This window comes from Aulonocara sp. 'chitande type north' Nkhata Bay, linkage group LG23 (assembly GCF_057382095.1).
Source record: "Aulonocara sp. 'chitande type north' Nkhata Bay isolate Kocher_YH1m ecotype deep benthic linkage group LG23, A_spYH_male_GT1.1, whole genome shotgun sequence".
Taxonomy (NCBI): Eukaryota; Metazoa; Chordata; class Actinopteri; order Cichliformes; family Cichlidae; genus Aulonocara; species Aulonocara sp. 'chitande type north' Nkhata Bay.
This window is the reverse complement of record NC_141365.1, coordinates 8,203,853-8,231,688: the sequence shown is the minus strand read 5'-3', so window position 1 is coordinate 8,231,688 and position 27,836 is coordinate 8,203,853. Positions and strand designations below refer to the sequence as shown.

The 27,836-nt window shown below is 39.7% G+C and overlaps 3 protein-coding genes across 4 annotated transcripts in view; 1 reads left to right on the top strand and 2 right to left on the bottom strand.

Moving 5' to 3' along the window:
- The window catches only part of LOC147301134 (cytochrome P450 2J6-like), a 147,699-nt gene that overhangs the window by 117,063 nt on the left and 2,800 nt on the right, over window positions 1-27,836 (bottom strand). Inside the window, exons 7-9 of one of the 2 annotated variants that reach the window (XM_086281646.1) lie at window positions 24,375-24,562; window positions 24,139-24,280; window positions 23,617-24,033 (exon numbers count right to left, since the gene is read on the bottom strand). In XM_086281646.1, the coding sequence (XP_086137772.1) occupies window positions 23,858-24,033; window positions 24,139-24,280; window positions 24,375-24,562 (506 nt within the window). In that variant the 3' untranslated portion in view covers window positions 23,617-23,857. Of the gene's footprint in view, window positions 1-23,616; window positions 24,034-24,138; window positions 24,281-24,374; window positions 24,563-27,836 lie in introns of those variants that run through there. The other variant, XM_086281644.1, reaches the window with a different exon arrangement.
- hook1 (hook microtubule-tethering protein 1) lies at window positions 100-16,663 on the top strand. The gene is made up of 22 exons (XM_086281643.1): window positions 100-361; window positions 4,692-4,777; window positions 5,779-5,851; window positions 7,429-7,479; window positions 7,644-7,776; window positions 8,015-8,082; window positions 8,320-8,382; window positions 9,290-9,373; window positions 10,862-11,025; window positions 11,105-11,245; window positions 12,269-12,470; window positions 12,639-12,749; window positions 12,854-12,941; window positions 13,027-13,093; window positions 13,185-13,325; window positions 13,462-13,549; window positions 13,963-13,994; window positions 14,104-14,186; window positions 14,268-14,368; window positions 14,446-14,547; window positions 15,010-15,078; window positions 15,170-16,663. Exons 1-22 carry the CDS (start codon window positions 317-319, stop codon window positions 15,326-15,328), a joined length of 2,151 nt encoding a protein of 716 aa, XP_086137769.1. The 5' UTR covers window positions 100-316; the 3' UTR covers window positions 15,329-16,663.
- Window positions 16,697-23,124, bottom strand: LOC147301135 (cytochrome P450 2J6-like). The gene is made up of 9 exons (XM_086281647.1): window positions 22,823-23,124; window positions 22,345-22,510; window positions 22,087-22,239; window positions 21,854-22,014; window positions 21,592-21,765; window positions 21,356-21,497; window positions 21,060-21,247; window positions 19,339-19,480; window positions 16,697-19,263 (listed from the first exon to the last, which is right to left on the bottom strand). The coding sequence occupies exons 1-9, from the start codon at window positions 23,018-23,020 to the stop codon at window positions 19,088-19,090; spliced, it is 1,500 nt and encodes a 499-aa protein (XP_086137773.1). The 5' UTR covers window positions 23,021-23,124; the 3' UTR covers window positions 16,697-19,087.

Below are 27,836 nucleotides of genomic sequence, written 5' to 3'. Positions count from 1 at the left end.
AGCTGTCTGATTGGCCAGAGTGTGGAGTCACAGCCGTCAATCATCCCCGATCTTAATACCGATTGGTTTCTGCTTAGATACCCTCTCACTTCGCAACAACCCAACCTGTAAGCAAGAAGAAGAAGCTACGCTATTCGCGTACATCTTACGCAAACTTAAGTCAGACAGGTCTTCACTCGTCTTCAAAATACGTATCTGACGTTAGATAGCCACCTTTGGCAGCAGGTGAGGTCAAATGCTGAGGGACAGAGCGGAAGAGCTTTTTTGCCGACAGGTGGAGGAAGAAATATTTTAGCTTTAAGCTAAAAGGCAACAAATGGACGAAAACAAGACGGAGCTGGTCGAAAGCCTCATAATATGGGTGAGTCTATTTGTGAATGTGTCGCCGAAACCGCGGAAGGGATTTAAGTCACCTGTTTGTAGCTGGTGGGGGTGTCAACGAAAGAAACTGGAGAGAAAATGAAGGAAATCTGACAATTTGTTCGGACGGTGTAATGGCAGAATAAGGTCGTTATTAGAGAGATTAGCTTCTTGTGCAGCTGTTGTTCGTCTCTGTGACCCCATAGGTAGGAAATGTAGCTGGGGGCGGGGGGTCCTGCAGTCTGCTGAATGTAAAGTTAACACCTAGCAGGTGCAAAGATAACAATCCTCTAGTTTATGTGGTTTGGCAAGACTCGGGCTGCTAATCCAATTAACCAGGGGGGTATTTGCGGAATGTCGCGGTTTGGATTTTTGCTAATGTTATGTAACTGCTTAAATGTAGCAAACAGCAGCAAGTAATAAGGCACTTTGCGCTCACAGAGAACAAACAGTTTTGCTGCCTGTCTTGTGGTTAGTAATAGGATAAGCGCTGAGTTAATGAGATCTCGTCCAGGATCCACGATTGCTGTGTCTGTCAGTAAGCCACTTTGTTGAACCCGTAACTTTGAACAGCAGTGTCACTAAGTAACGGGTCAACTTACCCAATGCCAAAAACAAGAAAATGTGTAAAGGTGTCCCATGAAGGGAGTAAAACTTCCTATAAACTCTTCAAAACCGTGCTTGGTGGTCTTTAAATTTTATCGTGACTATAGCTGCACTGTTCTTGCGGAAGGATATTGATATTAGACTGTGAGAATTAACCGTACACCGTGGCTGCTGCTTGAATTATTTACATCATCATGTAAGCAAGAAAGCCTTTTTCTTTACTTGGGTCTGCGGTGGTTTCTTTGCCACTGTTGTCCTGTGTGTATGGGCTCAAAATGTGGTCATAAATATTTTGTACTTGTAAAAAAGATTTGTGTGTGCGTAAAAAAGATTTGTGTGTGCGTAAAAAAGATTTGTGTGTGCGTAAAAAAGATTTGTATGTGTAAAAAAGATTTGTGTGTGGACTTAGAAAAAAAACCCCTGCAAGTTACAAGTACGGATTTTTGACCCTATTTTTCTTCCCTTCATCTGATTGGTCAATGTCATGTCAATCACAAATGTAACAATCCAATCAGAGAACAGATGGGTTTGGCTGTCGGAGGGGCGCTTTTTTTGAACTGCAGGTCCTTGAAGGGTGATACCGTTTGAAGCTGGAGGATCGCTATATAAATATCCGATAGCAGCTAGGTCCCCTAACTTTCAGTAGCTGTTGAAAGGAAAAGGTTGTGGTATATCAGTGGTTAGAAATAACATTATTGCTTTAGGATTAGTTTAAAAAAAAAAGTCAGGGCTGACCCAGGACCATTGCTGTGAGTCACAGTGCACAGCATAAAAGTCCTTTCACATCGGACGCAGGATGTGCTGCTAATGCTAACTGCTAACTAAAAGCAAAGGATCCAGAATTTGTTACGCTGGCTGTTGGGCTCTGTGGGTTTTTGCAGCAGCTCTACCTGTACTAGATGCACCTGCTCCTTGTCGTTTTTATCTCTGACTTTATGTCCTCTACAAGAGTTTGTTTTTTTTGCTAGTTCTTCAAATGTTCAATAAAAACATGTATGCTAATTCATAACGAAGAAAGCTTTGTAATAAAGACTGTCATTTCCAAAACACTGCCCGCCCCCACCCCGCGGTCCGCAGCGCTGTTGAAAAGGCTGTGGAAGTCCCTGTATTAAACACATAGACCTGTGACATAAAAATCACCAAACTCGGACGACCACAGACTGTTTTCCTTCGTGGTGATGAAGGAAAACGCTGGGTTGGCATGTAAAAGGGCATTTATTCCCTTCAAAGACCTGCAGTTCAAAAAAAGCGCCCCTCGACAGCCAAACCCATCTGTTCTCTGATTGGATTGTTACATTTGTGATTGACATGACATTGACCAATCAGATGAAGGGAAGAAAAATAGGGTCAAAAATCCGTACTTGTAACTTGCAGGGGTTTTTTTTCTAAGTCCACACACAAATCTTTTTTACGCACACACAAATCTTTTTTACGCACACAAATCTTTTTTACGCACACACAAATCTTTTTTACGCACACACAAATTCTTTTTACACATACAAATCTTTTTTACACATACAAATCTTTTTTACACATACAAATCTTTTTTACACATACAAATCTTTTTTACGCACACAAATCTTTTTTACGCACACAACAATCTTTTTTTCGCACACACAAATCTTTTTTACGCACACACAAATCTTTTTTACAAGTACAAAATATTTATGACCACATTTTGAGCCCATACGTGTGTCCCTGTACATCCTGCCCTAAACATTTATCATTTCTTCTATGTCCTAGTGCTGCTCGATTATGGGAAACGTTATACTTGGAATTGTTTTAGTCAATATTGAGGGTTTTTTTTTTTTTAACTCAGTGGTTTGACTTTGGAAACATTTTGCAAATGTAGAAAAGTAAAAAAACACTGCTATAAATGAGACAAACAAGACTAAAGAAGAACACAAATGAAACGGTGCAAAGTGATGATGTATCTTATTCTGTCCTCTCATCTTTCCTTATTCTCTGTAGGGGTTTTGAAACAACTACAGTGCAGTGAAAACTATTTGCCACCCTTCCGATTTATTTATTTATTTTTTGGTTGTTTTTTTTTTTTTTTGTCCCATCATGTTTCAGATCATCACATTTTAATATTAGACAATGATAAGCCCAGTAAAAACAAAGATGCAGTTTTAAATGATGATTTCATTTAAGGGAAAAAAGTTTTCAAACCTACTTGGCTTATCTATGTTGAAAAAGAAATCCCCCCCCCCCTTCCTTTTAAATCATAATTAACTGTGATTAACCAATTTTTTTTGGAAGCCTGAGTTTAATTTCACTGTTAAATCACAAAAGCACTTGGATGGAACCTGTCTGACAAGGTGAAACAGGCTAAAAGGTCTCAAAAGGTAGCAGCGAACCACAGTGAGACCCATTATTCACAAATGGAGACAACTTGGAACAGTAGTGAACAGTGGTAAGCCTACCAAAATTATCATCAATAATCCATTAATGACTCATCATGAAGGTCACAAAAGAACCAGGAACCTGGAAGACTGCATGTTTCCCTTGCATCAGTCAAGGCTGATCTTTGCAATTAAGAAGGAAATTGAGCAAAAATGCCATCCATGGAGGTTCCAAGGAGAAAACCACTGCTGACCAAAAAGGAAACAAAGGCTTGTCTCACATGTCCAAGACTTTTGGAGAAATATACTGTGGAGTGACAAGACACATTGAACCTTTTCAAATGTTTGCATCCCATTACATCTGGCATAAAACTATCATACCATTTCAAAAACAGTACATCAAGTCGACAGTCAAACGTGGTGGTGGTAGTGTGATGGTTGCTTTGTTGCTTCAGGACCTGGACAACTTGATGGTGACACAAATTCTGCTCCGACAATTAGTTTGTGGCTGAATTCAAACAATTCTGCAAAGAACATTTGGCCAAAATTCCTCCACAGCAGCTGTTCCCAAAGTTAAGAGTGCTGTGGCCCATTTAAAAATGAAAGATTCCAGAGGGGCCTGCCATCATTAAATCTGTACTCTTTACAAAATATGAAATGGTGCTCAATTTCCATGAAAATTTTATAAAAATAAAATAAAATAAGTGGCTATAAATTGCTAATGCTACCAAGTCATATATGCAAAGTATAAAGGCCAACGTTTGACCCACTTGCCACTGCAGCACAAACTTCAATAATAATAAATTTAGGTCAGAGTAATGTTCTGTTACCAGTTTTAAATCACCTTTTTATATAAATAAATACATTTATATAAACATGTTACTGTACATACTTGAGTGAGTAATTTCACACTGAATTTCTGTTATTACTGTAGCCCACCAGGGGGCCCTGGCCCACACTTTAAGAATCACTACTGCACAGCAACCCGAGACACTCGTTGTCACTTAACACAAACACTTGCAGTTCTTGCTGCTAAGGGTGGCGCAACTAGTTATTAGGTTTAAGGGGCAATTACTTTTCAGGTATGTCCAGGTATGTTTAAATAGCTTTGTTCTGTTATTTTTTTTAAAAAAAAATCATAATTTGAAGGGTTCTTTCTGTAATAATATTTGTTTGATCTAAAACAGGTAAAATCTTCTTTGCAAATATGCAAAGAAGTAAAAAATAGAAAGGGGGCAAATACTTCACAGCACTGTATGGCATCTCAGAATCTTTGTAATGTTGTAGTTAAAGTCTTTAAAATATATTTGCTGGTGCACTACTACATTATTCCCTTGGTTTATCAGTCATCATAATATTATTTTGTTTTCTGCCTCTCAGCTGCAAACTTTCAACACTCCTGCATCCTGCCAAACAGTGGAGGAGCTGACCACTGGAGCAGCAATGTCACAGGCTCTGCATCAGATGTGAGAGCACATGCTTTATTTATTTCCAGCCAGTAATTCATGTCACACATGCTCCTGCCTACTCCACGTTAGGTCAAACGTGCACTGCTGGAACAGTTGGGATAATGTGCTTGCATTTTTTTTGCTCTCACGCCCTCATTAGTTCCTCTACTATAGAGAGAAAGGGTACTTGTGCTTTAAAGTGCACACAAACAAAAAGAAAACTACTGATCTTATCTTATTACATTTCTGGCCAGCACCACATTGTAGTCATTGACAAGAACCCCTCACAGCAAGAACATTTTGGGTACAAAGTAGAGCTGCTTAATTATGGCAACAATCTTAATCACAATTATGATGAGGATTATTTATCACAAAAAGTTAACTTAAAATGAAGTGCATTTGTTAAACGTTTTAGTTTAACAGAGAGAACAGAGAAAGTGGCCCACTGTAAAGGAAAGGCAAAGTGAAAGCACCATTTCAAACACTTGTTGGAGGTTTTAATTGTAAGTGAATATCAATTTCAGTTATAGCAGTTACAGTTTGCACAGTTATAGCTTTGTGTGATATTTCTGAGAGCGAGAATGGAGTTTGCATGCTCTCACCTATCACATGTCAGATATTTCCAATAAGATAATATCTTACTCATATAATCCACAATCAGTGGGTTAGTTTAGAATTCAAACATTTTCTCCTATTACAGAAACAATTTTGCCACTTTTGCCTGACAGAGTTGTTCTAAAAGTCAAAAGTGTCTCTTCTATGGAAACTCATTTTTACCTAATTAAATTTTTTTCTGGCTCTTCCCCATGTACAACCCACAGCTGAATAAAAGAACTTGCCTGTTGTATCTCATCTAATGCTGGCACTTGTAGAAATTAAACAGCTTGAGTAGAAAAGGTTGTAGCATTTATTTCAGAAATTTCATGCACATAACATGGATATCTAACAAAGAATGTGAACTGTACACTACTAAACAAGGACTCTTGTGTAGAATAAGTCTTATCATCTCTGTGCTTCAGAGACCCTGCATGGTTCACTGATGGATGGCTCAGTCGTATCAAAACGGATGTTGAAGACAACTGGAGATTAAAGGTACAAAGTACTACCATGCCCCATGTTTGCTTTTTGTTCACTTTGGGTTTTTCTTTTAAATGTTTATTTTTCTTCTAATTTGCTGAACCCTTTGTGTGCTAAATCCTTTGTTTGCTCCACACCTGCAAAACTGTCCTTGACACTGATCTCCAAGCTGCTCCAGGGGTTCTGCTTAAGCGTGCACTCTGACTCTGCGCTCTGACTCTTCTGGTGAAAGTGTGCATGTATGTTTGTCCAAATATGTCAGCTGTAAAGTGTAAGGATGAAAAAAAAAAAAAAAAAAAAAGCCATTTTCTCCACATTGATTTGGTTGTGATGCTTTCCCTGCTGCTGCCTTGTCCTCTTTCCTGAATGCTTTTTTTCGTGGACACATCCTTTATTGCAGCGGTCCCCAACCTTTTTTGCACCACGGACCAGTTTATGTCCGACAATATTTTCACAGACCGGCCTTTAAGGTGTCTCGGATAAATACAACAAAATAAAACCAGCACCGGTACCAACAAAAGAAGATTTATTCATAACACATGGGAAAAGACCCAGGAAACCGAGTTAATGATAAAAACTATAAAAATCCTGAAAACCATGAATTTTACACCCGAGCCTCAACTCTCGTGGCCCGGTACCGGTCCGTGGCCTGGGGTTTGGGGATCGTTACTTTATTGTGCATATAATAGAAGTCTTATTTACATGTGGGTCATTCATCTCAAATCTTTTGCCTGAACATTTCAGATTTCTTTTAAAATGTTATGGTCCAAAAATAAAAAATTCTTGTCATTTTCTTGATCAGTCCAGCATGAAAGTTGAATGTAAATAAGATTTTCTTAATATTTGTGAATAAGAATTTCATGTTAAATAGTATTCTTCTTGTTTTATTCATTTTTTTTTTTTTGAATTATTGTTAAATACAACTCTATACTCTTCAGAAATTATCGTCTGCAATGTGCCTTTTTTTTTTTAATTGTCGTGTCATAAAATATGGGACTTTCCAGAAATGTTTCCTTTTTTCATATTTTAACTGGCAAATATGCAAACATTTGTTATTTATGTGTCTCAAATTACTCATTCATTTTTATAGAGCGGCCAGTGAAAATTTTTGGCTTTTTTAGGCTCAAAATAGTTTTTGAGATATATTCAAGTTCAAAAATTGCCTCAGATTTCAATGTGCAAAAATAAGGCTTTACAGTAGATGGACAGGCCTTTAAAAAAAAAAAAAAAAAAGGATATTTATAGATAATTATCTACAAGTATTTGCTACATGACCTCAAGGTTGACTGCAATTGCTATATAATTTTATTTTTTAAACCATAAGATTTTCAGGCAAATCAGAGGTGGCTGAGCAGAAATTTGATGATGAGCGATTAAATGACCTAATTTGGTCTTAAGCGTTATCATTAACATTAACTTAATGTACTATGCAACTCAAAATATCTGCCATGAAAAAGGACATTTTCAAATGTGTGATTAAAAAGTTTCTCTCTTTTCTTTTGGTCTGCATGAACGTATATTGTTTTCCATTGTTGTTTGTTCATTTTGATCGATATAAAACAAATATGAGAATATTTTATATCTTTCCTCAGATGAACAACCTGAAAAAGATACTTCAGATGGTGGTTGACTATTATAATGAGGTATGGAGAATGTAATCCTTGTTTATGCAGAGATGTTAAGTCATTGGTAGAGTCGACTACAGAATCTGAAAACCTATAAACAGTTGTTTACGGCTTTTCTACATCTTAGAGAAAAGCTTTAGTGAAAAGTTAATGTGCAGCTTTTATTTTCTGTGCACCTTCAGGTCTTATCCCAGGAAATTTCAGATTTTCCCTTGCCAGATGTGTCACTGGTGGCAGAGCATTCAGACCCCACTGAACTGGGGAGACTTCTGCAGCTTATACTGGGCTGTGCAGTCAGATGTGAGCGCAAACAGGGTATGTTGCTGCTTGTGTGTTACACATAATCTCTACACTCATGTAAGACCCAATTAAAGACATTTTGCATGAGCAAAATGTAAAAAAAATAAATAAAAATGTTGTAACATGTCACTTACAAAGACGGAGTTTATGAGATTAGAAACCAGTGAGGACAGGTGCTGCATTTAGTAGTTTGACAAAATATTACAATGGTGTGTACGTTTGTGTGATTTAATCTCCCTCATTATATCACCAGAATACATTCAGTTCATCATGACCTTGGAGGAGTCTGTGCAGCATGTTGTCATGACAGCCATCCAGGAGGTCAGCCTGTTTTAATATAGCATTACTTGCTCTGACAAATTAGCTGTATTAAAGATACTCAGAAACAGCTTTGCTGAGCATTTCTGCCATTTTAAATAACAGTAACTGTTTCAGCAGCAGAAGCAATAGTGTATGAAGGAGGTTCGAGTATTTGCTTGCATATGGTGAAATAGGTTGAGGCTTTGCAGCTTTTTCAGTTAGTGTATGTAATAAACTCTGCTCCATTTTCCTCTTCAGCTCATGAGTAAAGAGACCAAGACCGCATTTGGAGCAGAGCTGTCCGGGGATTTGGAACAGCAGGTTAGTATTATTATTATATCCCACTCAGTCTGAAAGAAAGTGTGTTGCTAAATGCATTGTTAATGCCCATTTGGTGCGATATGGTGGATATGAATGCATCGGGAGGCAAATCGGGGTTCAGTATCTTGCTCAAGAATACTGTGACATGTGGACCGGAGCAGACTAGGATTGAGCCACCTACCTTCCGATTGGTAGACGACCTGATCTGCCACCTGAGTGACAGCCGCTCCTCTATTTCTTTGCAGTTAAAATGTTCCTTTAGAGCCGCTTGCAACCTCAGCGTTTGGCTCATAGATATTACTTGCACACATACTGACCTCATAATTTAAAACTTTAGTTGTATTTAATAATATGTTTTTTCTAACATGCATAAAGTCTAAAGTAGTTCAGCTTACTCTAATTTGCTTGTGCTAAGTCAAGCAAAGGACCTGTGTATGTAATTTAAATTGTTGGCTTGTTCAGCTTGTCAGTTTATTGACTTGTTCTTGGAGCGTTACTGTACCGTGCAAACTGCACAAGTCAGTAATGTAACTTTTGTCAGGCAGTTGGCATCGCAGCTGCTGATAATATTGCCATTTCAAAGGAGTCCACCCAACTTATTTCTGTAACTTGCGGAAGAACGTTGTCACTGTGCAGAGACTACCACAGCTCAAGTACTGACATGAACTGCACATGTGGCGCTGGAGATCTGCATCTTCAATGGGAAAATGAATCGGGGGAACATTGATGGTTTTGTATTGATTTTATGAGTAATGTATTTTATGCTTAGTTCTTGAACTTAGCTTTTTTTTTTTTTTTTTTTTTTTTAAGAAAAACTTAGCCATTTAATATTTGCTTTCTCTGATCCATGAGAGAATCACATCAGTGTCTCTTCGATAATTTAACTTCTAAATCCTCATGTGTCCAGCTGAAAAAAGCTCTTGAGGACCTCGCTGCACTTCAGACAGAGAAGGAAGCGCTAACCCAGCGATGTCAAGAGCTGGACCTACAGGTGAGTGCAGACCTGTTACACACAGCCAAGGTAAATTTCTATTGAGAAATATTCTTGAATCTGATTGACTAGCGCTCTTTTGCCTTACTTTGCTGATATTCAGGTCTCTATGTCTCCACACATACATGTCTATGTACAGTATAAACAGGAATTGTGTAATGCTTTGCTCCATTGTGTGGAGCTGCTGTGGCAGAATGACCATGAGCTTAGAGTCTGGGCTCAGCTTGTCCTACCGTGCCATTCAGCCCATGCTCTGCCACTGCTACAAGGCCTCATTCATCACTGAACAGGCAGACTAATTTTAGCATAGGGACTGATCAACTGTTCAACTGGACTCTCGACAGATTGATTTGTTCTGTTTCCAGTCTTGCTCTTCTCTGATCGTAGCGAGGTAAGTATAACATGGTTGTCTGTCCCGCGCAACTCAACTAAACGAGCTGCTTAAATATTTGTACTCTAACTCTGCTAACAGACGGTTCAGTTGGGATTCTGTTTGACACAGGGCACACAATGCTTATTTAATAATTTTTACTGTTTTTCCAGTAATTAACCTAAAGACTTTGCCATATTCTTTTGAGAAAAGCAACATTACATTATTTTGTAATGTATATGGGTCTTTTGTACTGATGTGCTGTGTTACTAATTATGTGTTGTTTTAAAGATTCAAACTATCAAAATAAATGGCTTTAAGTTAGCCTACAACAGGCCATACAGAGTTACTAAATAATTTTATTTTACATGGTTTTGTTTGGTGGTAGTAGATAAATTGAAAATGCATTTTGTAAATATTTTACACGCACAGTAAGAGGTTTTGACATCTTACATTGGTAGTAGGCTCCTTATCATTTACCCTTGCGTTTGGAAATGCTGTTGTCATCGAGGCCGCCTGTTGCCATGGGTGTATAGTCTGCAGCATCCTGCCGAAAGGTTGCATCAGTCAAAGAAACATGCACATGAAGGTCAGAATCAAAGGTCTACTAGCAGAACTCTGCACTATAACAAGATCACTGAAATTATTCTGTGCTTGACCTGTGATTTTTAGTCATGTGCCTGATTGGTATTCATAATAAGAAGAATAATAGTGAACATATATCTCAACTTTAGTTGTAGACAAGTTGTAAGGACGTTATGGGATAGGAATTTAAACAGTCATGTGTTATTCTCAAACTAATGTTTCATAAACTGGCAACCAGCTTTGAGGTACTGGTGAGTGAGAATGAAAACTAACCATGCATTAACATGTTTGCTTAAAGTGCACTTTGTCTGTGCTCTGCTTTCAGCATGGATTAACTGCACTGTTTGCTTTAACAGCTGGGAAAGTAAATTCTCATGGCAGTGGTGTATCTTTTGATGCGATGATGTTGTGACATTTTACTTTGCATGAAATAAATGAAGATATTTCATGTCATATTTTTTCCCCCGATGAAACCAGTTCAACTTTAAAACTACTTGTGGGAATGGCTCGCTCACCTTACTTTCCCTGCACAGGTGGCTGTTCTTCAAGAGGAACGGAACAGCTTATTGGCTGAGAATGACGTCCTAACAGACCGAGCTAATCAGCTGGACACATTTGATGACCCAAGCACGCCGTTGGGAAGAAAACACAGTCAGTTACAGCAACAGCTAGAAACACTGCAGGAGGAGAACTTCAGGTTTGTCCTTTCCTCTTGAAATGGCTGATGAACCTCCCTATGGTGAAAACAAAACAATGATGTGTTATGCATTTTCTAGGCTGGAGGCTGCTAAGGATGACTATCGGATCCACTGTGAGGAGCTGGAGAAGCAGCTGATAGAAGTTCAGCACCGAAATGATGAGCTCACCAGCTTGGCAGAAGAATCGCGAGCTCTCAAAGATGAACTGGATGTGCTGAGGTTTGTGTCTGTAATACAATAGATTCATTAAAGTATTAAATTGTTTAGAGGTAAGATCATACAAATTCAGTAAAATAAAAATGCATTTCAGGCTCAGGATTAGAAATTATTGCATCAGTTGGATAACTTAAATTGGTTTGGAGAAAAAGTTAGCGAGGCAAGGCTGAGATTATTTGGACATATGTAGAGGAGGGTTAGTGCTTACAATGAAAAAACGATGTTGAATATGGAGTTGCTAGGTGAAGGGAAAAGTGGATGACCACAAAAAAGATTCATGGATATAGCGACGGAACACACACAGAAGGTTGGTGTGAAGGAAGATGATGCTAGGGATACGCTCAGATGGAGACACATGATCTGTTGTGGTGACTTCTAAAGGGAGTAATCGAAGGACCGTTTACAAGCAGCCACTTTCTGTTGCTTCCTGCTGCAAAACTAGTAGAGGCAGTAAGGCCACACCCTTCAATGAGTGAAACTGGCTGATGTTTGCGTTTCTGACCTTAACAATAAGGGGTGTCATTTTGCTGGCATGAAATCGGCGTAACACCGGTACAGATTATCTCGTTCCAGTAAATGACTAATTCTTAATCGATAATGTTACAGGAAGTGAAACAATGAGATTTCGAATTTCTTTTGTAAGTGTCCTGAGACTAGATAATCAGCAGGTTTTTGAAACTAGAGCTCTTTGATCTCTCACGCAAGCACTGGGAGATCCTTTAAGTTCAACACAAAAGGTGCTTACCTTGGATCAAAATGTTCTACCTTAGCGTTATTTCTGAAGACGCTCTTGTTCACGGTTATAATGGAGACTCAAATGTGTGGTGACAATATTTTACAGTCCTTCATATTCTTGCGTAGGAAAATGTTTGTTTTACGCTATTTAATATGTAACTAATTAAAGAGGTAGTTTTAAAGTATGCAGTGATCTTAATATCTGTATTAAAATGTTGCTTATTCCAGGCACAGTAAATTGAGATATGTGCTGCAGTACTGTACATTTCAGTTTTCCTATGTGCTGTATAGGAACTGCTCAGATCGGGTGGTGATGCTGGAGGCTTCGGTGGAAACGTACAAGCGCAAGCTGGAGAATCTGGGTGATTTAAAGAGGCAGATGAAACTATTGGAGGAAAACAACATGACTTACATGCAAAACACAGTCAGTCTGGAGGAAGAGCTGCGCAAGGCCAACGCTGCCCGTGCACAGCTCGAGACATACAAGAGACAGGTAAATGACATGCAAAAGCACAGCTCGAACTTTCATCCAAAATCCACACAAATTATAAATCTCACAATATAATCATTTGTTTGTAATAATAACATTTATTGGCATTTTTTGAGCAATAATGTGTCTGGTGGTGGATGAGTTTATATTATTACATTTTCATTTATTTAGGTCCAGGAGCTACACAGGAAGTTGTCTGAGGAGACGAGGCGAGCAGACAACCTGGCGTTTGAGATGAAGAAGTTGGAGGAGAAACATGAAACTGCAACGAAAGAAAAAGAGGTTTAACAGCATTTTTTTTTTAGTTAGCAATAATAAAGTAATAATTTTCTTCTAGCTGTGATAAAACTCCTAACATTGTTAAAAAATTTCTTCACCACCACAAGAGGATCATCATTGAGCGAGATTCTCTGAAGGAAATCAATGAGGAGCTTCGATGCACTCAAGCTCAGCAGCACCAACTCTCCCAAGCAGGTATCCTATAGGAAAGGTCATACCTGACATTAGTTATTGTGGTGTTGCTATGGTAATCTGAAATTTGCATGCTTATTTCATATAGGCATGCTTCCCTCTAGCAGCCCCAGTCATGATAACCTGGCTGCTGAGTTGATGCCCGTTGAGTACAGGTAGTATCTTACTGCTGTTGCTGCACTTAATAAGATTTTTACTTTTCCCACCAAACTGATGTGTGTGACTTATGTGTGTGTTATTGTTCAGAGAAAAGTTCATCCGGCTGCAGCATGAGAATAAGATGTTGAGAGTGCAGCAGGAAGAATATGAGCGTGAGAAGATCGCTTCTCTGCAGGCCCAGCTGGAGGAAGCACACAAGACTCGCAGTGAACTGGACACTGAAAACAGGTTTCTGTCAAGCACTGATAGATGTGATGGAAGCTGTTCTCTCCATACATTTAGTTTGATGTATTTTCATCATTTATCAAATGTATTTGATCTGGATGTTAACCTTTCATTCCTCTACATTCTGGTTAATCTTCAGACTGAGCCGAGAACGGGTCGGTGAGCTGCAGCAGCAGGTTGAGGACCTTCAAAAGGCTTTGCAGAGCCAGGCATCCAAGCCTGATGATGTAAGTTTGCCCAAATGGTCTGGCGTTAGTACAGAGAAAATGCAGAGTTAATGTTAGCCTGGTATATTTGATGCTGGCAAGGAATTACAAAAGAAAATCACTTTATATAAGGTAGGTAGATTGGTATTGGTAGAGAAAGATGTATGCACTGTAATTACAGCCATTTGTATACAATCACATAGCTGGTTTACAGCAAGATGCAAACCTCTGGTTAAATTTAAGAACAGGAAGGCCAAATTAACTTTTCCAGAAAACACCTTAAAGTGCCAGCACAGTTCTTTCAATCACGCCTTGATTGTTAGTTTTTACTTTAGAGTGAGTGTGTCAGGGGAAATCCTTTTATTTATTTTTGCCATCCAGAATGAAATTCCTTTACCACATTTAATCTTGTACTTCTATTTTCTCATTTTCAGTCAAACCTGAAGCGGAAACTTGATGCACACATGTAAGTGCAGCTGGTCTGAGCTTTGACAAATAACTGAGGGGTGCAAAATGAATTTCTATGTTTTCCAGTAGAGGGAGGTAAAGAAGCAGCATTTTTTCTTCCCCTTCAGGGTCCAACTGAACGAGGCCCAGGATGAAATCATGAAGAAGAAAGAGCTGCTGGAGGACCTTCAGCCTGACAACACTCAAACCTGTAAGTTGCACGTTTGCGTCATCATCAACACTAGACACAAAGTGATGGCTTAGTTATAAGTGTTGCTATTTTATTTGAAAGCTCTGAAGGTGGATGAGCTGATGGCTGCTCTTAAGAAGAAGGATGATGACATGAGAGCCATGGAGGAGAGATACAAGATGTATTTGGAGAAAGCTCGCAGTGTGGGTAATATTATTCATGTTTCGTTACTTTGAGTATTGTCTGTGTTAGTATTTCATTTCCTTTGTTCCTACTGTAGGTGATCCGAGCATTGGACCCTAAGCTGAATCCTGCTACTGCTGAGATCCAGGCTCTGAGGAACCAGGTTGCAGACCGAGACAAGCAGATTCTCAGCTTGGAAGTAAATCTGCATTTTAATCTTGTTCAAACTGAAGTTATATGTTTACTACATTTTTCCCTAAACTGAGTCAGTTTGCAGAGAAGAAACAGGTGTATCAGAATATACAGATATCAACAACAGTGTGAGAAAATTTATGTAAGCCATAAATTTCCAGGTTTTTGAATATGGCACTCTCTAGCTTTTCCATTATAAAGTTCCAGTAATGTTTTCCCTTCTTGCATTTCCGAAACCAGTAAATAAGATTACCTCCCGTTGCCTCACTTTTAGGGCAAAGATCTGAAATTGGTTCATTTATCCTGTGGGGGTCTTTCTGGTGTGAAAGAAGTGATGTGGAAAAGCTTTTGATTGCTATATGAAAACATTACTGCTTACTGCTTGTTTTAAGTTGAAGGGTTGTTTATTTCATTTTATTTTACGTTTTCATTTAAACGGATTGACATTTTTTGGTTATTTGTCTCATAGCGTCAGTGTGAGCAGGCAAAGCTGAGAGAGTATGAGGAAAAACTGATTGTCACGGCATGGTATAACAAGGTAAAGTAAAATGGTACATTGCCTGCAAGATGGTCAGTTACATATTTACCTACTGCCTCTTCTTCACTCAGTGTCTTCTTTCTGTACTCAGAGTCTGAACTTTCAGAAGCTGGCCATCGAATCACGTCTCGGGGGCTGCACTGCCTCCATGCTGTCTCCCGGTCAGTCCTTTCTGACACAGCAACGGCAAATCTCAAATGCCCCCCGCCGGGCACTTTCAATCAGCATGCCTGCCACTACCTCCAAGTAGACTGTGTCACAGAGCCAAATGTCTCCCTTTATTCAGCTAAGGAAAAATCTATAAGCATCACTCCCTCCCATAAGTGACCTTAAACACATCTGCTCTCAAGACAGGGAGGGGTCAATGAAATGCTGATTGGGATCAGTGAGCATCGGCTCATCCAATAGGTCACCCACCTGATGATATTTATGCTCTCTTACTGTACATTGAACCTGGATAGAAAGTTAACCTACTGTTAACTCAAGCAGTGCACAATTCACCAACTCTAGAGTAGACTAGAACACATTTCTACCCTGTCTTTGCTTTGCTGTGCAGCTGAATACTTGTTATAATCAGCTCATTTATCTCCTGTCAGGACTAAGAGAAACATAACTGACTGCTTAACAATATTTAATATAGAGTTTGAGCCCACTCGTTTTAACGAATGTGATATTAATGAACACTAAAGCCGAGAACTTGTAACTTTAGACGGTTGTTGAAATACGTCCAAGTTGAACAGTCAAAGTATGCAGTGATGGTGACACGGTCATCAAACAGCAGCATCTGATGAAAAACACAAAGAAACTTTGGAAAATCAGTTCTGTGTCTGGTGCTGGCCACCAACTGCTTTTATGCTTCAGCCACTTAAAGATTTTTACTAAAATGGAAAAAAGCTCATCGTGTAAAGCTGTGAAAATCCTAAACCATTTAAAGTAAATCAAGAATATTTTTCTATATTCCCAGGGAGTGATGTGATCACAGTAAAAACTGCTGGGCCTTCTTGAATCATATTTAGCAGTGACTATCCAAGACTGTAGTCTCTAAATTTGTACAACTGTAATGTAAACATGATTTTAACACCAGCCTTTGATCCAAATGTCAGAATCAGGTTGAACATTTATATAGTACCTTCAAATTGTAACTTGAATTTTTTTTTCTTACTCTAATCAGGTTGTATCGTGAACATATATTCAGGCTCTTTAGTGTCAGCAGAGGTTAACAGCACTATAGAGGAGCAGAATTTGTCTTTCAGGTTGTTGGTTTCTGGCTGCCTGTTGTTACACCTTCTAGTTAAACTGCACTAGTTTCACAACACATAATTAGATTCTATTATAATTTTGTGTAGGAGTATCTAATATTGCTTTGATTTTTCTTTTGAGTGAATGAAGATTATAGATTTCTGATGTTAAAAAGCAGTGACTCCTAAAACTAGGTGGTATCAAGTGTAGCACAGCACAGAGAACTGTGAGTAAATGGATTAAAAATAGTGTAGGGGAAAGGCATTATAAACTTTCTGGGTTGTAAGCAGTTCAAATTTTAATGCTTTTGGATTTCTTGTGAATAAATGCATTTTGTTTTTCTAAACATGTATATTGTATTCTTTTAAGATTCGGGGGTGTACAGCTCTATCCTCATTATCCACACAAACCAAAGGTTTCAGATGATGTGGTCGGTGTGTGCAAATCATCGCTGTGAGCCAAAAGTTCAGGCTCCAGAATAATTCAAATTCGCATTTTGATACTGTATTTTTCACCCTGCTGTTGTGTGTGGATGATGCTAGATCATTCACCTGTAGCTCAGACACACTCAGATAAAATGGTCCCAAATACTTACTGTTCAAGCCTGTTGTTTGTGAATTTATCACCTCAGTTTCTACTTTCAGGTCTTACTGAACACTAGTCCAACCAAAGGCTGATATCAAAGAAATTGCAACAGTCTTCTTTGTTTGCTACACTTTAATAAATAGAGATTTCTTGGCAAGATTGTATAATTCAGCAAGCCTTGGCATAAACCTGGGAGTGTTCCGGTACATGTAGTTTGAGTCATTTTACTCTGTACTCAGCGGTCTCCAACCTTTTTTGCGCCACGGACTGGTTTATGCCCGACAATATTTTCACGGACCGACCTTTAAGGTCCATCCATCCATTCGCTTATCCTTTTCAGGGTCGCGGGGGGCGCTGGAGCCTATCCCAGCTGTCATAGGGCGAGAGGCGGGGTACACCCTGGACAGGTCGCCAGTCTGTCACAGGGCCAACACACAGGGACAGACAACCATTCGCACTCACACCTAGTGACAATTTGGATTATCCAATTAACCTATCCCCACAGGCTGCATGTCTTTGGACAGTGGGAGGAAGCCAGAGTACCTGGAGGGAACCCACGCAGACACGGGGAGAACATGCAAATTCCACACAGAAAGACCCCGGCCTGATGGTGGAATTGAACTCAGGACCTTCTTGCTGTGCGGCAACGGTGCTAACCACCGTGCCACCGTGTCGCGGATAAATACAACAAAATAAAACTAGTACCGGTACCAAAAAAAGATTTATTCATAACACACGTGAAAAGACCCAGAAAAACCGAGTTAACGATAAAAACGATAACAAAATAACGCTAAAAACCTATTAACCTATTAATGAAGTCCAGGGTGTTTGGATGGCACTTTAGAGTTAGTCTCTATTTTTGAGTTGGGTGTTGATATTACATAATGTGTGAGGGCACATCATGGTCAATGTCTGCAATCAAGAGACGACTTTGCATCACACTTATAATTTTCCGCTTTGGTTGCTAATTTTCCTATTCAGATCAGTTAAGAACTCTGTGAATAGAAATGCTTTTAGTTTGTTGCTCTATTTTTACTTTAGTTTTTTATGTACTATATTATACATTTTAAAACTTGAATGTTTGTAGTTTTTGAACTAGTTGGATAAGTACCGGAGCATTTTAATTGTGAATAATAAGTTTCAACTGATTGTTGAAACGACCTCCTCGGTTTTGGGGTAATAACTGTACATGTCTCTGAAATGTAGGCCTCGGATATTTTGAATAAACTGTAAAAACAAAATAAAAATCCAATTGGTGATGCAGAAGTTGCATTATTTAAATTTAGGAAGATAAATATTTTGATGACTTTGAACCTGTTTACCTTAAAGGAAATGTTGGTGCAATAACAATATAAATATCAACAATGATTGATAATTTTCACAAGCAAATTAAACAACCGAATGCAATTTAAAACTCACACTTAAGGGTCACGTAACACACAACTGTGTGTCTCATTTAAAGCTAATCTGCATATCAAATTCATCCTGACCTTTAATTATGTAAATAGAATTAGTCACCACAGCAAAACAACTGTAATTAAAAAAAACAGCAGTTGTAGTCTAGTATATCAGTTTGTTCGTAGCTTCCACACATCCAGCACTGACTAAAAAACATTTGGAAACAGTTATTGGCACTTTTGTGGAAAACATAAAAGGTATAGCAACAAGCAGCATAGTTGACTAATGTCTGCACACGTGCCATCTTATATAGCCTTACAAAATAATACTGTGGTTCAACTGGGCACGTGCATGTAGCTGTGTGTGTGTGTGTGTGTGTGTGCACACATTAGGGAGTATTCCAATGCTTAATAGCACTAGACGTCTGCTCAGCACATCATGGAAGCACTTCTAAACAGCCATGGCAACAATCAGAAAATGTTGCAGCAGATTTGAGCTACCCCCTACTGGACATATTCTCCTTTAAAGAAAAGTTTCAGTTTCAAAGTTAGCGCTGCCTCTTGCTTATTACATCACATTTGAGTCACAAAAATAGTGAAGATGCCAGCTTAAGGCTTTACAATGCACTTTGTTAACCAGTGTGAGGTCTATCTTTTATGTACAGTCTGTAGTCAAAACTCAGTATACGATAAATAATAATAATAATATAGAAAAAGGCATAGTCTCCATCTCACAGCAACACAACAATATTCATATTTGCTTTTTCTGTTGATTTGTTGGGGATGGTTCAGCGCGGCTTAGCGTACACCTTAAAAGGGTAGGGTGTGCGAGTGGCTCCGGTGACTCCTTCTGTACTCAGCTTGACTCCATCCAGAGTGGAAAAATTAAACTTCTGAAACAAACTGACAAAAAACAAGAAGAGTTCCATCCTTGCCAGCCCCTCACCGAGACACGCACGCCTTCCTGGGAAATGAAGGTGACTCTGGTTATCACCCCATCTAACCAATATCATAATTACAGTTTATATGTTAAAATTACCTGCAGAGAAAGGTAAAAATGCTCCCCTCCTCACAAACTTGCCCTCGCTATCTAGGAAATGTTCAGGATTAAAGGTGTCTGGAGTCTCCCATTTATTCTTATCAAACAGCACTGAAGTCAGGTTAGGCATCACAGAGGTCCCCTGCACATAGACGACAGCAGTCACATTCAAAGATGGTATTCAAAGTGCTGGTTTATACAGCTAGGCAATGTTTGTAAGAACAAATATAAGACAAAAAAAAAAGACCATTTTATCTTGAAAAAAGGACAAAGAACCCTGCCTAAAATCTCATGCAAGGGCTTGTTGACAGTAAACACTTGCTCATTGCTAACACTGTTAAGGGGGTTATAATCTGGGAAACGACACATACTGTTTTGTTAAGGTATAGGCTATATATTTAGCAGTGTTGGGAAGGTTACTTTTAAAATGTATTCCGTTACAGAATACAGAATACATGCCCCAAAATCATGTATTCTGTAACGTATTCCGTTACGTTACTCAATGAGAGTAACGTATTCTGAATACTTTGGATTACTTAATATATTATCATGCTTTTTACAACAACGTGAATGTACTATTGCTGTGTGATTTATTACTATTACTGAAGGTCCGCGACTCTGAACTGTAGTAAAGGACCTCTGACTAATACGGCGGGGTCCCTGTCGGCTCGTAGCCGAAAAATAGCTTTACTTTGTTGTGTGGGTCAATTTTTCTTGCGAGAGACAGAGAGAGGCGTTGAAAGGCTGCTCCAACGGAACTTATTGTTTTCGGAGGAAAACACGAACACGGTGTACAGTCGAGTCTTAATAGCTTACTTACAACTGGGCTCGTCAGGCACTCTTCTTGGCTGCAGTGGTTATTATTATATTTACATGCTTCCAGCTCCCGTTTTTCCTCGACGACAGCTCGTACCTTTCCACTCGCCTTTTTCTCCCTCCTCGCGCTCACAGACCCATAACGTGTATGGCAGTCCATTCTCCCTGCAACACGGACTACACTGCCCATGATGCTACATTCTTTAAAGTTATGCTTGTAGCATTCTGCCTGTTAGCTTAGCACAACAACAACAACAACAACGAAAAGGCGCTCTCTCACCCAGGAAACACGCAGTCGCAGAGAGAGAGACAGAGCGTCGCCCTGTAACCATGGCAACCGTAACGCTGCCGCCTGGAACGACAGAACGTAGCTGTCAAACAAAACCCAAACAGTCCTGACCCGCGACAATATGAAACAGGAAAGTACCGCAGTGTAATCCGTTTATTTCAACAAAGTAACTGTATTCTGAATACCACCTTTTTAAACGGTAACTGTAACGGAATACAGTTACTCATATTTTGTATTCTAAATACGTAACGGCGGTACATGTATTCCGTTACTCCCCAACACTGATATTTAGCATGTATCATTATTAGCGACCTTGCTCTCTTTCAGAAAAAAATGTTTTCCCATTTTGGCATCTGCAATGCATTTGAAAGCAACATTCAGTTTTAAGTTGCAGTGTGGCTAGTGGAAAAATAGAAATCTCAGTCATTGTTTATTTTGGAAATAGAAAAGTATTTTTGTAAAAAGCGAAATTATTTTTGGCAAATGCAAACCTTGTTTTTGGTCCCCAACGTGATGGTTTACCTGGATGAAACCAACGCAAGAACTTGAACTAAGCAATTTTTAATCTTATGTAGGGGGCTTAAGCTGCTGTGTTCTATGAGCAGACCAGATGCACCTTGGGTATGAAGTAACCACCCAGGATTGTGTCCTTGGCGGCCATCCTGAGTCCATTGAGTGGAACGATGTTTCCCATCCTCTGGATCTCGTGGATGACAGCATCAGTGTAAGGCAGGTTGGGTTTGTCTGCCATGGTGGGCTGACGGGTCTGTCCGATCACTCTGTCTATCTCTTCCTGGACTTTACCTAGGAGTCAAATTATATTAACTTGTTAATTAGCAGGTATCTGTGTCATATAATTATTTTGATCTCTGACCTGGATGGTATTAAAAACTAGTTTTGTTCTGAACTTACACTGGATCTGAGGGTTCATGATGAGATAGATGAGTCCCCACTGCAAAGTCTTTGAAGTGGTTTCACTGCCAGCCAGGAACAAGTCCAGACAGCACAGAACCAGGTTTTCTTCCTCAAAGCCCAAATGACTGTTTCTGTTGTGCTAGCGAGCAAAGCAAGGTATCAAAAATACAAGTTAATGAACAGATTTTATTTATTACTGTTATTATTATTTTGGTTGAACGTAAACAGCATACTTTCTCCTTTATGAGGAAGCTGTCAATGTAATCTCTCGGGTTGTTGGGGTCCAGATCTAACTTATGTTTCTCGATCTCTTCCCTGATAGATGCCACCAAAGATTTGGAGCTGCTAAAGATGCGATTGTGAGGTCCCGGCAGGTGTTTCATCAGTCCTGGGAATGCATCATATAGCTGTTAGGGGAGGAAATTGAAAAAAATTATTCAGTGGTGGGTTACCTTTCAATATTTTCAGGAAGAAAAAAATCCCACTGTGTCTTACTAGAGCCCATATGGAACCTTCCAGATAGGCCATCTCAGTCAGATTGCTCAGCATGATCTGGAAGTTGTGGTCACTGTAGTCAAATCGTCTCCCAAACACTATCTTGCAGATGATGTTGGAGACAGCATTGTTTAAGAACGGCACTGGGTCGAATGGCTCACCTGAAGACAGGAAATGCGTTTAGTCACAGTACACTGTGTGTGTTTTGCTTTCACTCATTGCTGTCTCTTGACCTTTCTCCTTTTCCATCGCGTCCTTCAGATGTTGACTTTCATCACAAATACTCTGCTCTGTCGACTCCTTAGCTAAACCAAAGGTGCGTAAAGTAGTCATGGCAAAACGTCGCTGTCTCCTCCACACCTTCCCATTACTGAAGAAAAGACCCGCTGAAAGGAAAAGAAAGCAAAAATTACTGAGGTGTGGCTCAGAGGTTGACCTGACTGCTTTGTTGCTGAAGTATTGCATTTGTGTATTTTTTTTGTGTGATTCACCTGAGTTCCCTGAATAAATTCTGGTCACCATCGGGCTGTAAGGCCGGTCCACAAAGTTGTCCGCTTGTGTTACTAAAGCTTCCTTCACCATCTTCCACCCGGACACAAACACTGTTTTGTGTCTTCCCAGACGTATGCAGAACACATTCCCATAAAAATCAGCAAGCTGTGGATGCAGCGGCAGACAATAAGTGGCCTGTTGTCTAGCATGTGATTCTGATAAGATGCATAGCACAACCTGTTGTTAACACTATAACTTAGTATCTGCAAGGTATTTGGTATTATTTTATTATTTTTCCAGAGTGAAACATGAACATTTTCTTAACTTTATTATTAATGTTCTCTTTAAACTATTCAAGCAGTGATTCTACTTCAGATAAAAAAGTTTAACTAAAGAGCGTCAGTGTCAGTGGAAATCCTGAGGTTGCCCAAGTGGACTTTTAAGAAATGTGTAAATGCCACAATGATGTCAGCTTACCTTGGTTAGGTAAATATGAGGCTGTTTGGCATCAATGTTGAAGATGTTTCCTAAAATAGGTAGAGCTGGAGGGCCTGGAGGAAAGCCCGGTGGATCCTTATCCTTACGAAAATGAAAATATACCATAAGGAGGCCGGCAAAAATAATAAGCAGCTGCTCCTTTATATCAAGACAAAGAAACAAATCACGCAGCTGCATTGTGAAGCAGAGTAAAACTAAGTGATCAGGACCTCAGCTCCAGGATCCCTTCCTATTTAGAGATGGGCTGGTACACTGCTGACTCACAGCTTGGGTATATATAATGATCTGTGTGTGTGTGTGAAAGTTTGTCTGATACTGGGTCAGGCCTCAGTTATTACAGATTCTACTAAAAAGTAGCACAAACATTTTTGTTTTATGTGAAATCTTTACATACATACGTGAACGGTTTTCAGTAAACTGATATAAGGGAGAAAAAAAACTTGAATAGTAACACAAATAGTTAAATGTACTGGTGCTTACATATTAAGTATAGCTGAGCATTTAAAGTGCTATCTACTACCAGCCTCATTCACAAAGCACTTTGATTATATACCTGAGCACTTTGTCTAGCATTCACGTGTATGCATACACACAACAATACTTTGACATGCAGACTAGAGGAGCACTGGCTTGTGAAAAAATCAAATGTTAAAATGGGAAAAGAAGCTAGTTGAATATGTAGTTGTGGCTTTGCATATACGGTTTCTTGTGTAACCAGTGAATTAAATCAGGTGTGCGACACAGATTGGCAAACAACTAGTTATGAATACATTTTATTACTAAAAGTGTACATTACAATTTGTCGTTATTGCAATTTAATGATGGAATATCCTTGAATTAAAACACAATATAGTGATTCGGATGCACATGTAAAGAAAATCAGGTAATCTTTGCAGGCAGCAGTGATACAGCAATGACATGAAGATATTAAAATTTTAAAAAAAATCCATCCTTCATTAAAATACTTTTTCTCAGTCTTGACTCTTAGTCGTTGGTTAAATGGCTCAGTGAGATTTATCGAGCCTTGGCGTGAACCTTGAAGGGTTCAGGCACACGTACAATTCCAGAAACTCCCTCTGTGCTCAGCTCCACTCCATCAGGAACAGAGAAAGTGAACTGCTGCAGCAAGCTGACAAAAAACAGGAACAGCTCCATCTTGGCGAGGCTTTCACCAAGACACACACGGTTCCCTGACAAATTTGCAAACACATACACGTGCAGGTTTACAACCTGTGGATGATGTTTTTTTTCTTGTTCAGGTTTTGCTAAAACAAAACACTCATTGTGGGTTTTACCTGCAGAGAAAGGTAGGAATGCTTCTCTCTTCACAAACTTCCCATCAGCATCCAGGAAGTGTCCTGGGTTGAAGGTGTCTGGAGTCTCCCATTCAGTCTTGTCAAACAGCACAGAGGTGAGTACAGGCAACACACTGGTACCCTAGAAAAAAACCACAAGATAACAACAAGATACACTTTAACAACAACACCTGACAGAGCAAATATGTGAAGCTTAAAATGTATATTGCATGCACCTTGGGTATGTGGTAACCATCCAGGGTTGTATCCTTGGCAGCAACTCTGAGTCCATTGAGAGGAACAATATTTCCCATCCTCTGAATCTCGTGGATGACGGCATCAGTGTAGGGCAGATTTGGTCTGTCAGCCATGGAAGGCTGGCGGGTTTGTCCAATCACGTTATCTATCTCTGCCTGGACTTTCTCTGTGAAAGAGAATTAATAGAGTTCAGAAGAAGCCATATTTCAACACCTGTCTGTTACCATAGCACAATTATGAGTCTCAGTCTGTGCTTTTTTGGTCTGAGTAACTTACTCTTTGTTGTTATTCTTTATTTGTAATATCGTGGTTATTTTGTACACCTTTGTTTTTCTTGCTCATGATGTTTTCTTTTGCCACTAGAGAGCCACTTTACACACGGGACAAACTGTTGGTGGTGAGGACACTCATAATAATGAATGGAACACATTCTGTTCCTCAGAGACAAAGGGGGAGACAACAGGGCTGCTGAGCTGGAGCTAAGCAACCAAACACAAAGATATAAACTCTGCTCCAGCTGTAATCGCTGAGAGTGTGAGGTTCTTGGGCAATAAAAAAGGATGAGCTTAGTGCAGTGATTCAGAATTTAGTGCTATGTGCTTCATAAAAACTTGTCTGAAATGTCAATCAAGCCTTTTATTTGTCACATGCAATGTTTACACCTGCAGTGAAATTGGACCCCCCCCGACCATACATACAGTGGGGCAAAAAAGTATTTAGTCAGCCACCGATTGTGCAAGTTCCCCCACTTAAAATGACGACAGAGGTCAGTAATTTGCACCAGAGGTACACTTCAACTGTGAGAGACAGAATGTGAAAAAAAAAATCCATGAATCCACATGGTAGGATTTGTAAAGAATTTATTCGTAAATCAGGGTGGAAAATAAGTATTTGGTCAATAACAAAAATACAACTCAATACTTTGTAACATAACCTTTGTTGGCAATAACAGAGGTCAAACGTTTACTATAGGTCTTTACCAGGTTTGCACACACAGTAGCTGGTATTTTGGCCCATTCCTCCATGCAGATCTTCTCGAGAGCAGTGATGTTTTGGGGCTGTCGCCGAGCAACACGGACTTTCAACTCCCGCCACAGATTTTCTATGGGGTTGAGGTCTGGAGACTGGCTAGGCCACTCCAGGACTTTCAAATGCTTCTTACGGAGCCACTCCTTTGTTGCCCGGGCGGTGTGTTTTGGATCATTGTCATGTTGGAAGACCCAGCCTCGTTTCATCTTCAAAATTCTCACTGATGGAAGGAGGTTTTGGCTCAAAATCTCACGATACATGGCCCCATTCATTCTGTCCTTAACACGGATCAGTCGTCCTGTCCCCTTGGCAGAAAAACAGCCCCATAGCATGATGTTTCCACCCCCATGTTTCACAGTAGGTATGGTGTTCTTGGGATGCAACTCAGTATTCTTCTTCCTCCAAACACGACGAGTTGAGTTTATACCAAAAAGTTCTACTTTGGTTTCATCTGACCACATGACATTCTCCCAATCCTCTGCTCTATCATCCATGTGCTCTCTGGCAAACTTCAGACGGGCCTGGACATGCACTGGCTTCAGCAGCGGAACACGTCTGGCACTGCGGGATTTGATTCCCTGCCGTTGTAGTGTGCTACTGATGGTGACCTTTGTTACTTTGGTCCCAGCTCTCTGCAGGTCATTCACCAGGTCCCCCCGTGTGGTTCTGGGATCTTTGCTCACCGTTCTCATGATCATTTTGACCCCACGGGATGAGATCTTGCGTGGAGCCCCAGATCGAGGGAGATTATCAGTGGTCTTGTATGTCTTCCATTTTCTGATGATTGCTCCCACAGTTGATTTTTTCACACCAAGCTGCTTGCCTATTGTAGATTCACTCTTCCCAGTCTGGTGCAGGTCTACAATACTTTTCCTGGTGTCCTTCGAAAGCTCTTTGGTCTTGGCCATGGCAGAGTTTGGAGTCTGACTGTTTGAGGCTGTGGACAGGTGTCTTTTATACAGATGATGAGTTCAAACAGGTGCCATTCATACAGGTAACAAGTGGGGGACAGAAAAGCTTCTTACAGAAGACGTTACAGGTCTGTGAGAGCCAGAGATTTTCCTTGTTTGAGGTGACCAAATACTTATTTTCCACCCTAATTTACGAATAAATTCTTTACAAATCCTACCATGTGAATTCATGGATTTTTTTTTCACATTCTGTCTCTCACAGTTGAAGTGTACCTCTGGTGCAAATTACTGACCTCTGTCATCATTTTAAGTGGGGGGACTTGCACAATCGGTGGCTGACTAAATACTTTTTTGCCCCACTGTACATAGCAAAGATATGACGTGGGTAGACAGGTCGGAGACGGGTAGTAATATGGAAAAAACAATGGGCAAGTGGAGGAGGGGAAAAAAGAGACCTGTAGTCATGCTGGACTCCTTATGGGAGGTCAGCATGAGAACAGAAAACAAAATGTGTTATTAGTTGTTAGCATTAGAAGTATTTTGTCCCATCTCTCTCTCCTCTGCCCAATAGATGGCTGCCCCTCTCCAATTCTGGTTCTTCCCGTTAACAGTGCTTATTCATAAGGGGTCATCTGATTATTGGGGTTTTCTCTCTATTATTGTTTGTCCTTTTTTTTTTTTTTTTTCCGAAAATAAAGCACCATGAGGATACTGAGATGATGATTATTGAACTTAAATGAACCTCGTGCATAGATTAAAAAGGAGTGATAATTGTTTAATCATTTAACTCTATTTAACTTTGCCTGCTAGTACATGCTTCACATCACTTCCAGTTTTTACATTGTCCAAATCAATACTGACATCATTATTCAAGTTCAATCATATTCTCGCTGCCTTCATTGAGCCAATCATCATCCACTCTGTGTGCTTTAAAGCTCTGTACTCTTCTGTCATTCTCCCTTTCAGACTCCACACCTCCACCTGACCTGAGTCACTCTGAGGTAGACTCTGTCCTAACTCCTATCAAAACCAGGATTCTGTTCTGCCTGCCATGATGGGTCATCTGAGTTCAATCACCAAATATAAAATGATTAATTTCTCTGTCTCAATAAATCAAGTCCAGTACTCTCCTTAATGAACTCACACCTTCCTGGTTGACAGTACAACAGCCCCTGCAGAACATTTTGGGTGCAATCTGAGTGACAAGAAGAACGGTGAAGTAAATGCACTGTTGGTGAACAAAAAGTGGTGCAATCGTCAGCATGTTTGTGTGAAGAACTGTTTCTTTGGTCCACATATTGAATTGAAAGCTGCTGGATTGCATCCATACTAGTTCCTGTTATTGTTGTTACTGTTCACATTTACAATCATCTGATCCATTGCGGCATGACTCACGTCACGGCTAATCCAGTATTTTAGTGTGTTTATGATTTTTTCTGAAGACAGTTCTTGATCTGCTGTGTGCAAATGCTGCTAATGCATGCAGGGCCATTGCATTTC

What these genes read in the sequence shown, in the direction of transcription:
- hook1 (XM_086281643.1), top strand. Translation starts at nt 317, where the DNA reads ATGGACGAAAACAAGACGGAGCTGGTCGAAAGCCTCATAATATGG. An exon ending in CCGGGGATTTGGAACAGCAG is followed by an intron (nt 8,383 to 9,289) that starts GTTAGTATTATT and finishes TCATGTGTCCAG; the next exon opens with CTGAAAAAAGCTCTTGAGGA. An exon ending in CTGCAACGAAAGAAAAAGAG is followed by an intron (nt 12,750 to 12,853) that starts GTTTAACAGCAT and finishes CACCACCACAAG; the next exon opens with AGGATCATCATTGAGCGAGA.
- LOC147301135 (XM_086281647.1), bottom strand. Translation starts at nt 23,020, where the DNA reads ATGCAGCTGCGTGATTTGTTTCTTTGTCTTGATATAAAGGAGCAGCTG. An exon ending in CTCATATTTACCTAACCAAG is followed by an intron (nt 22,511 to 22,822) that starts GTAAGCTGACAT and finishes CTGCATCCACAG; the next exon opens with CTTGCTGATTTTTATGGGAA. An exon ending in GCTTCCTCATAAAGGAGAAA is followed by an intron (nt 21,498 to 21,591) that starts GTATGCTGTTTA and finishes TTTGCTCGCTAG; the next exon opens with CACAACAGAAACAGTCATTT.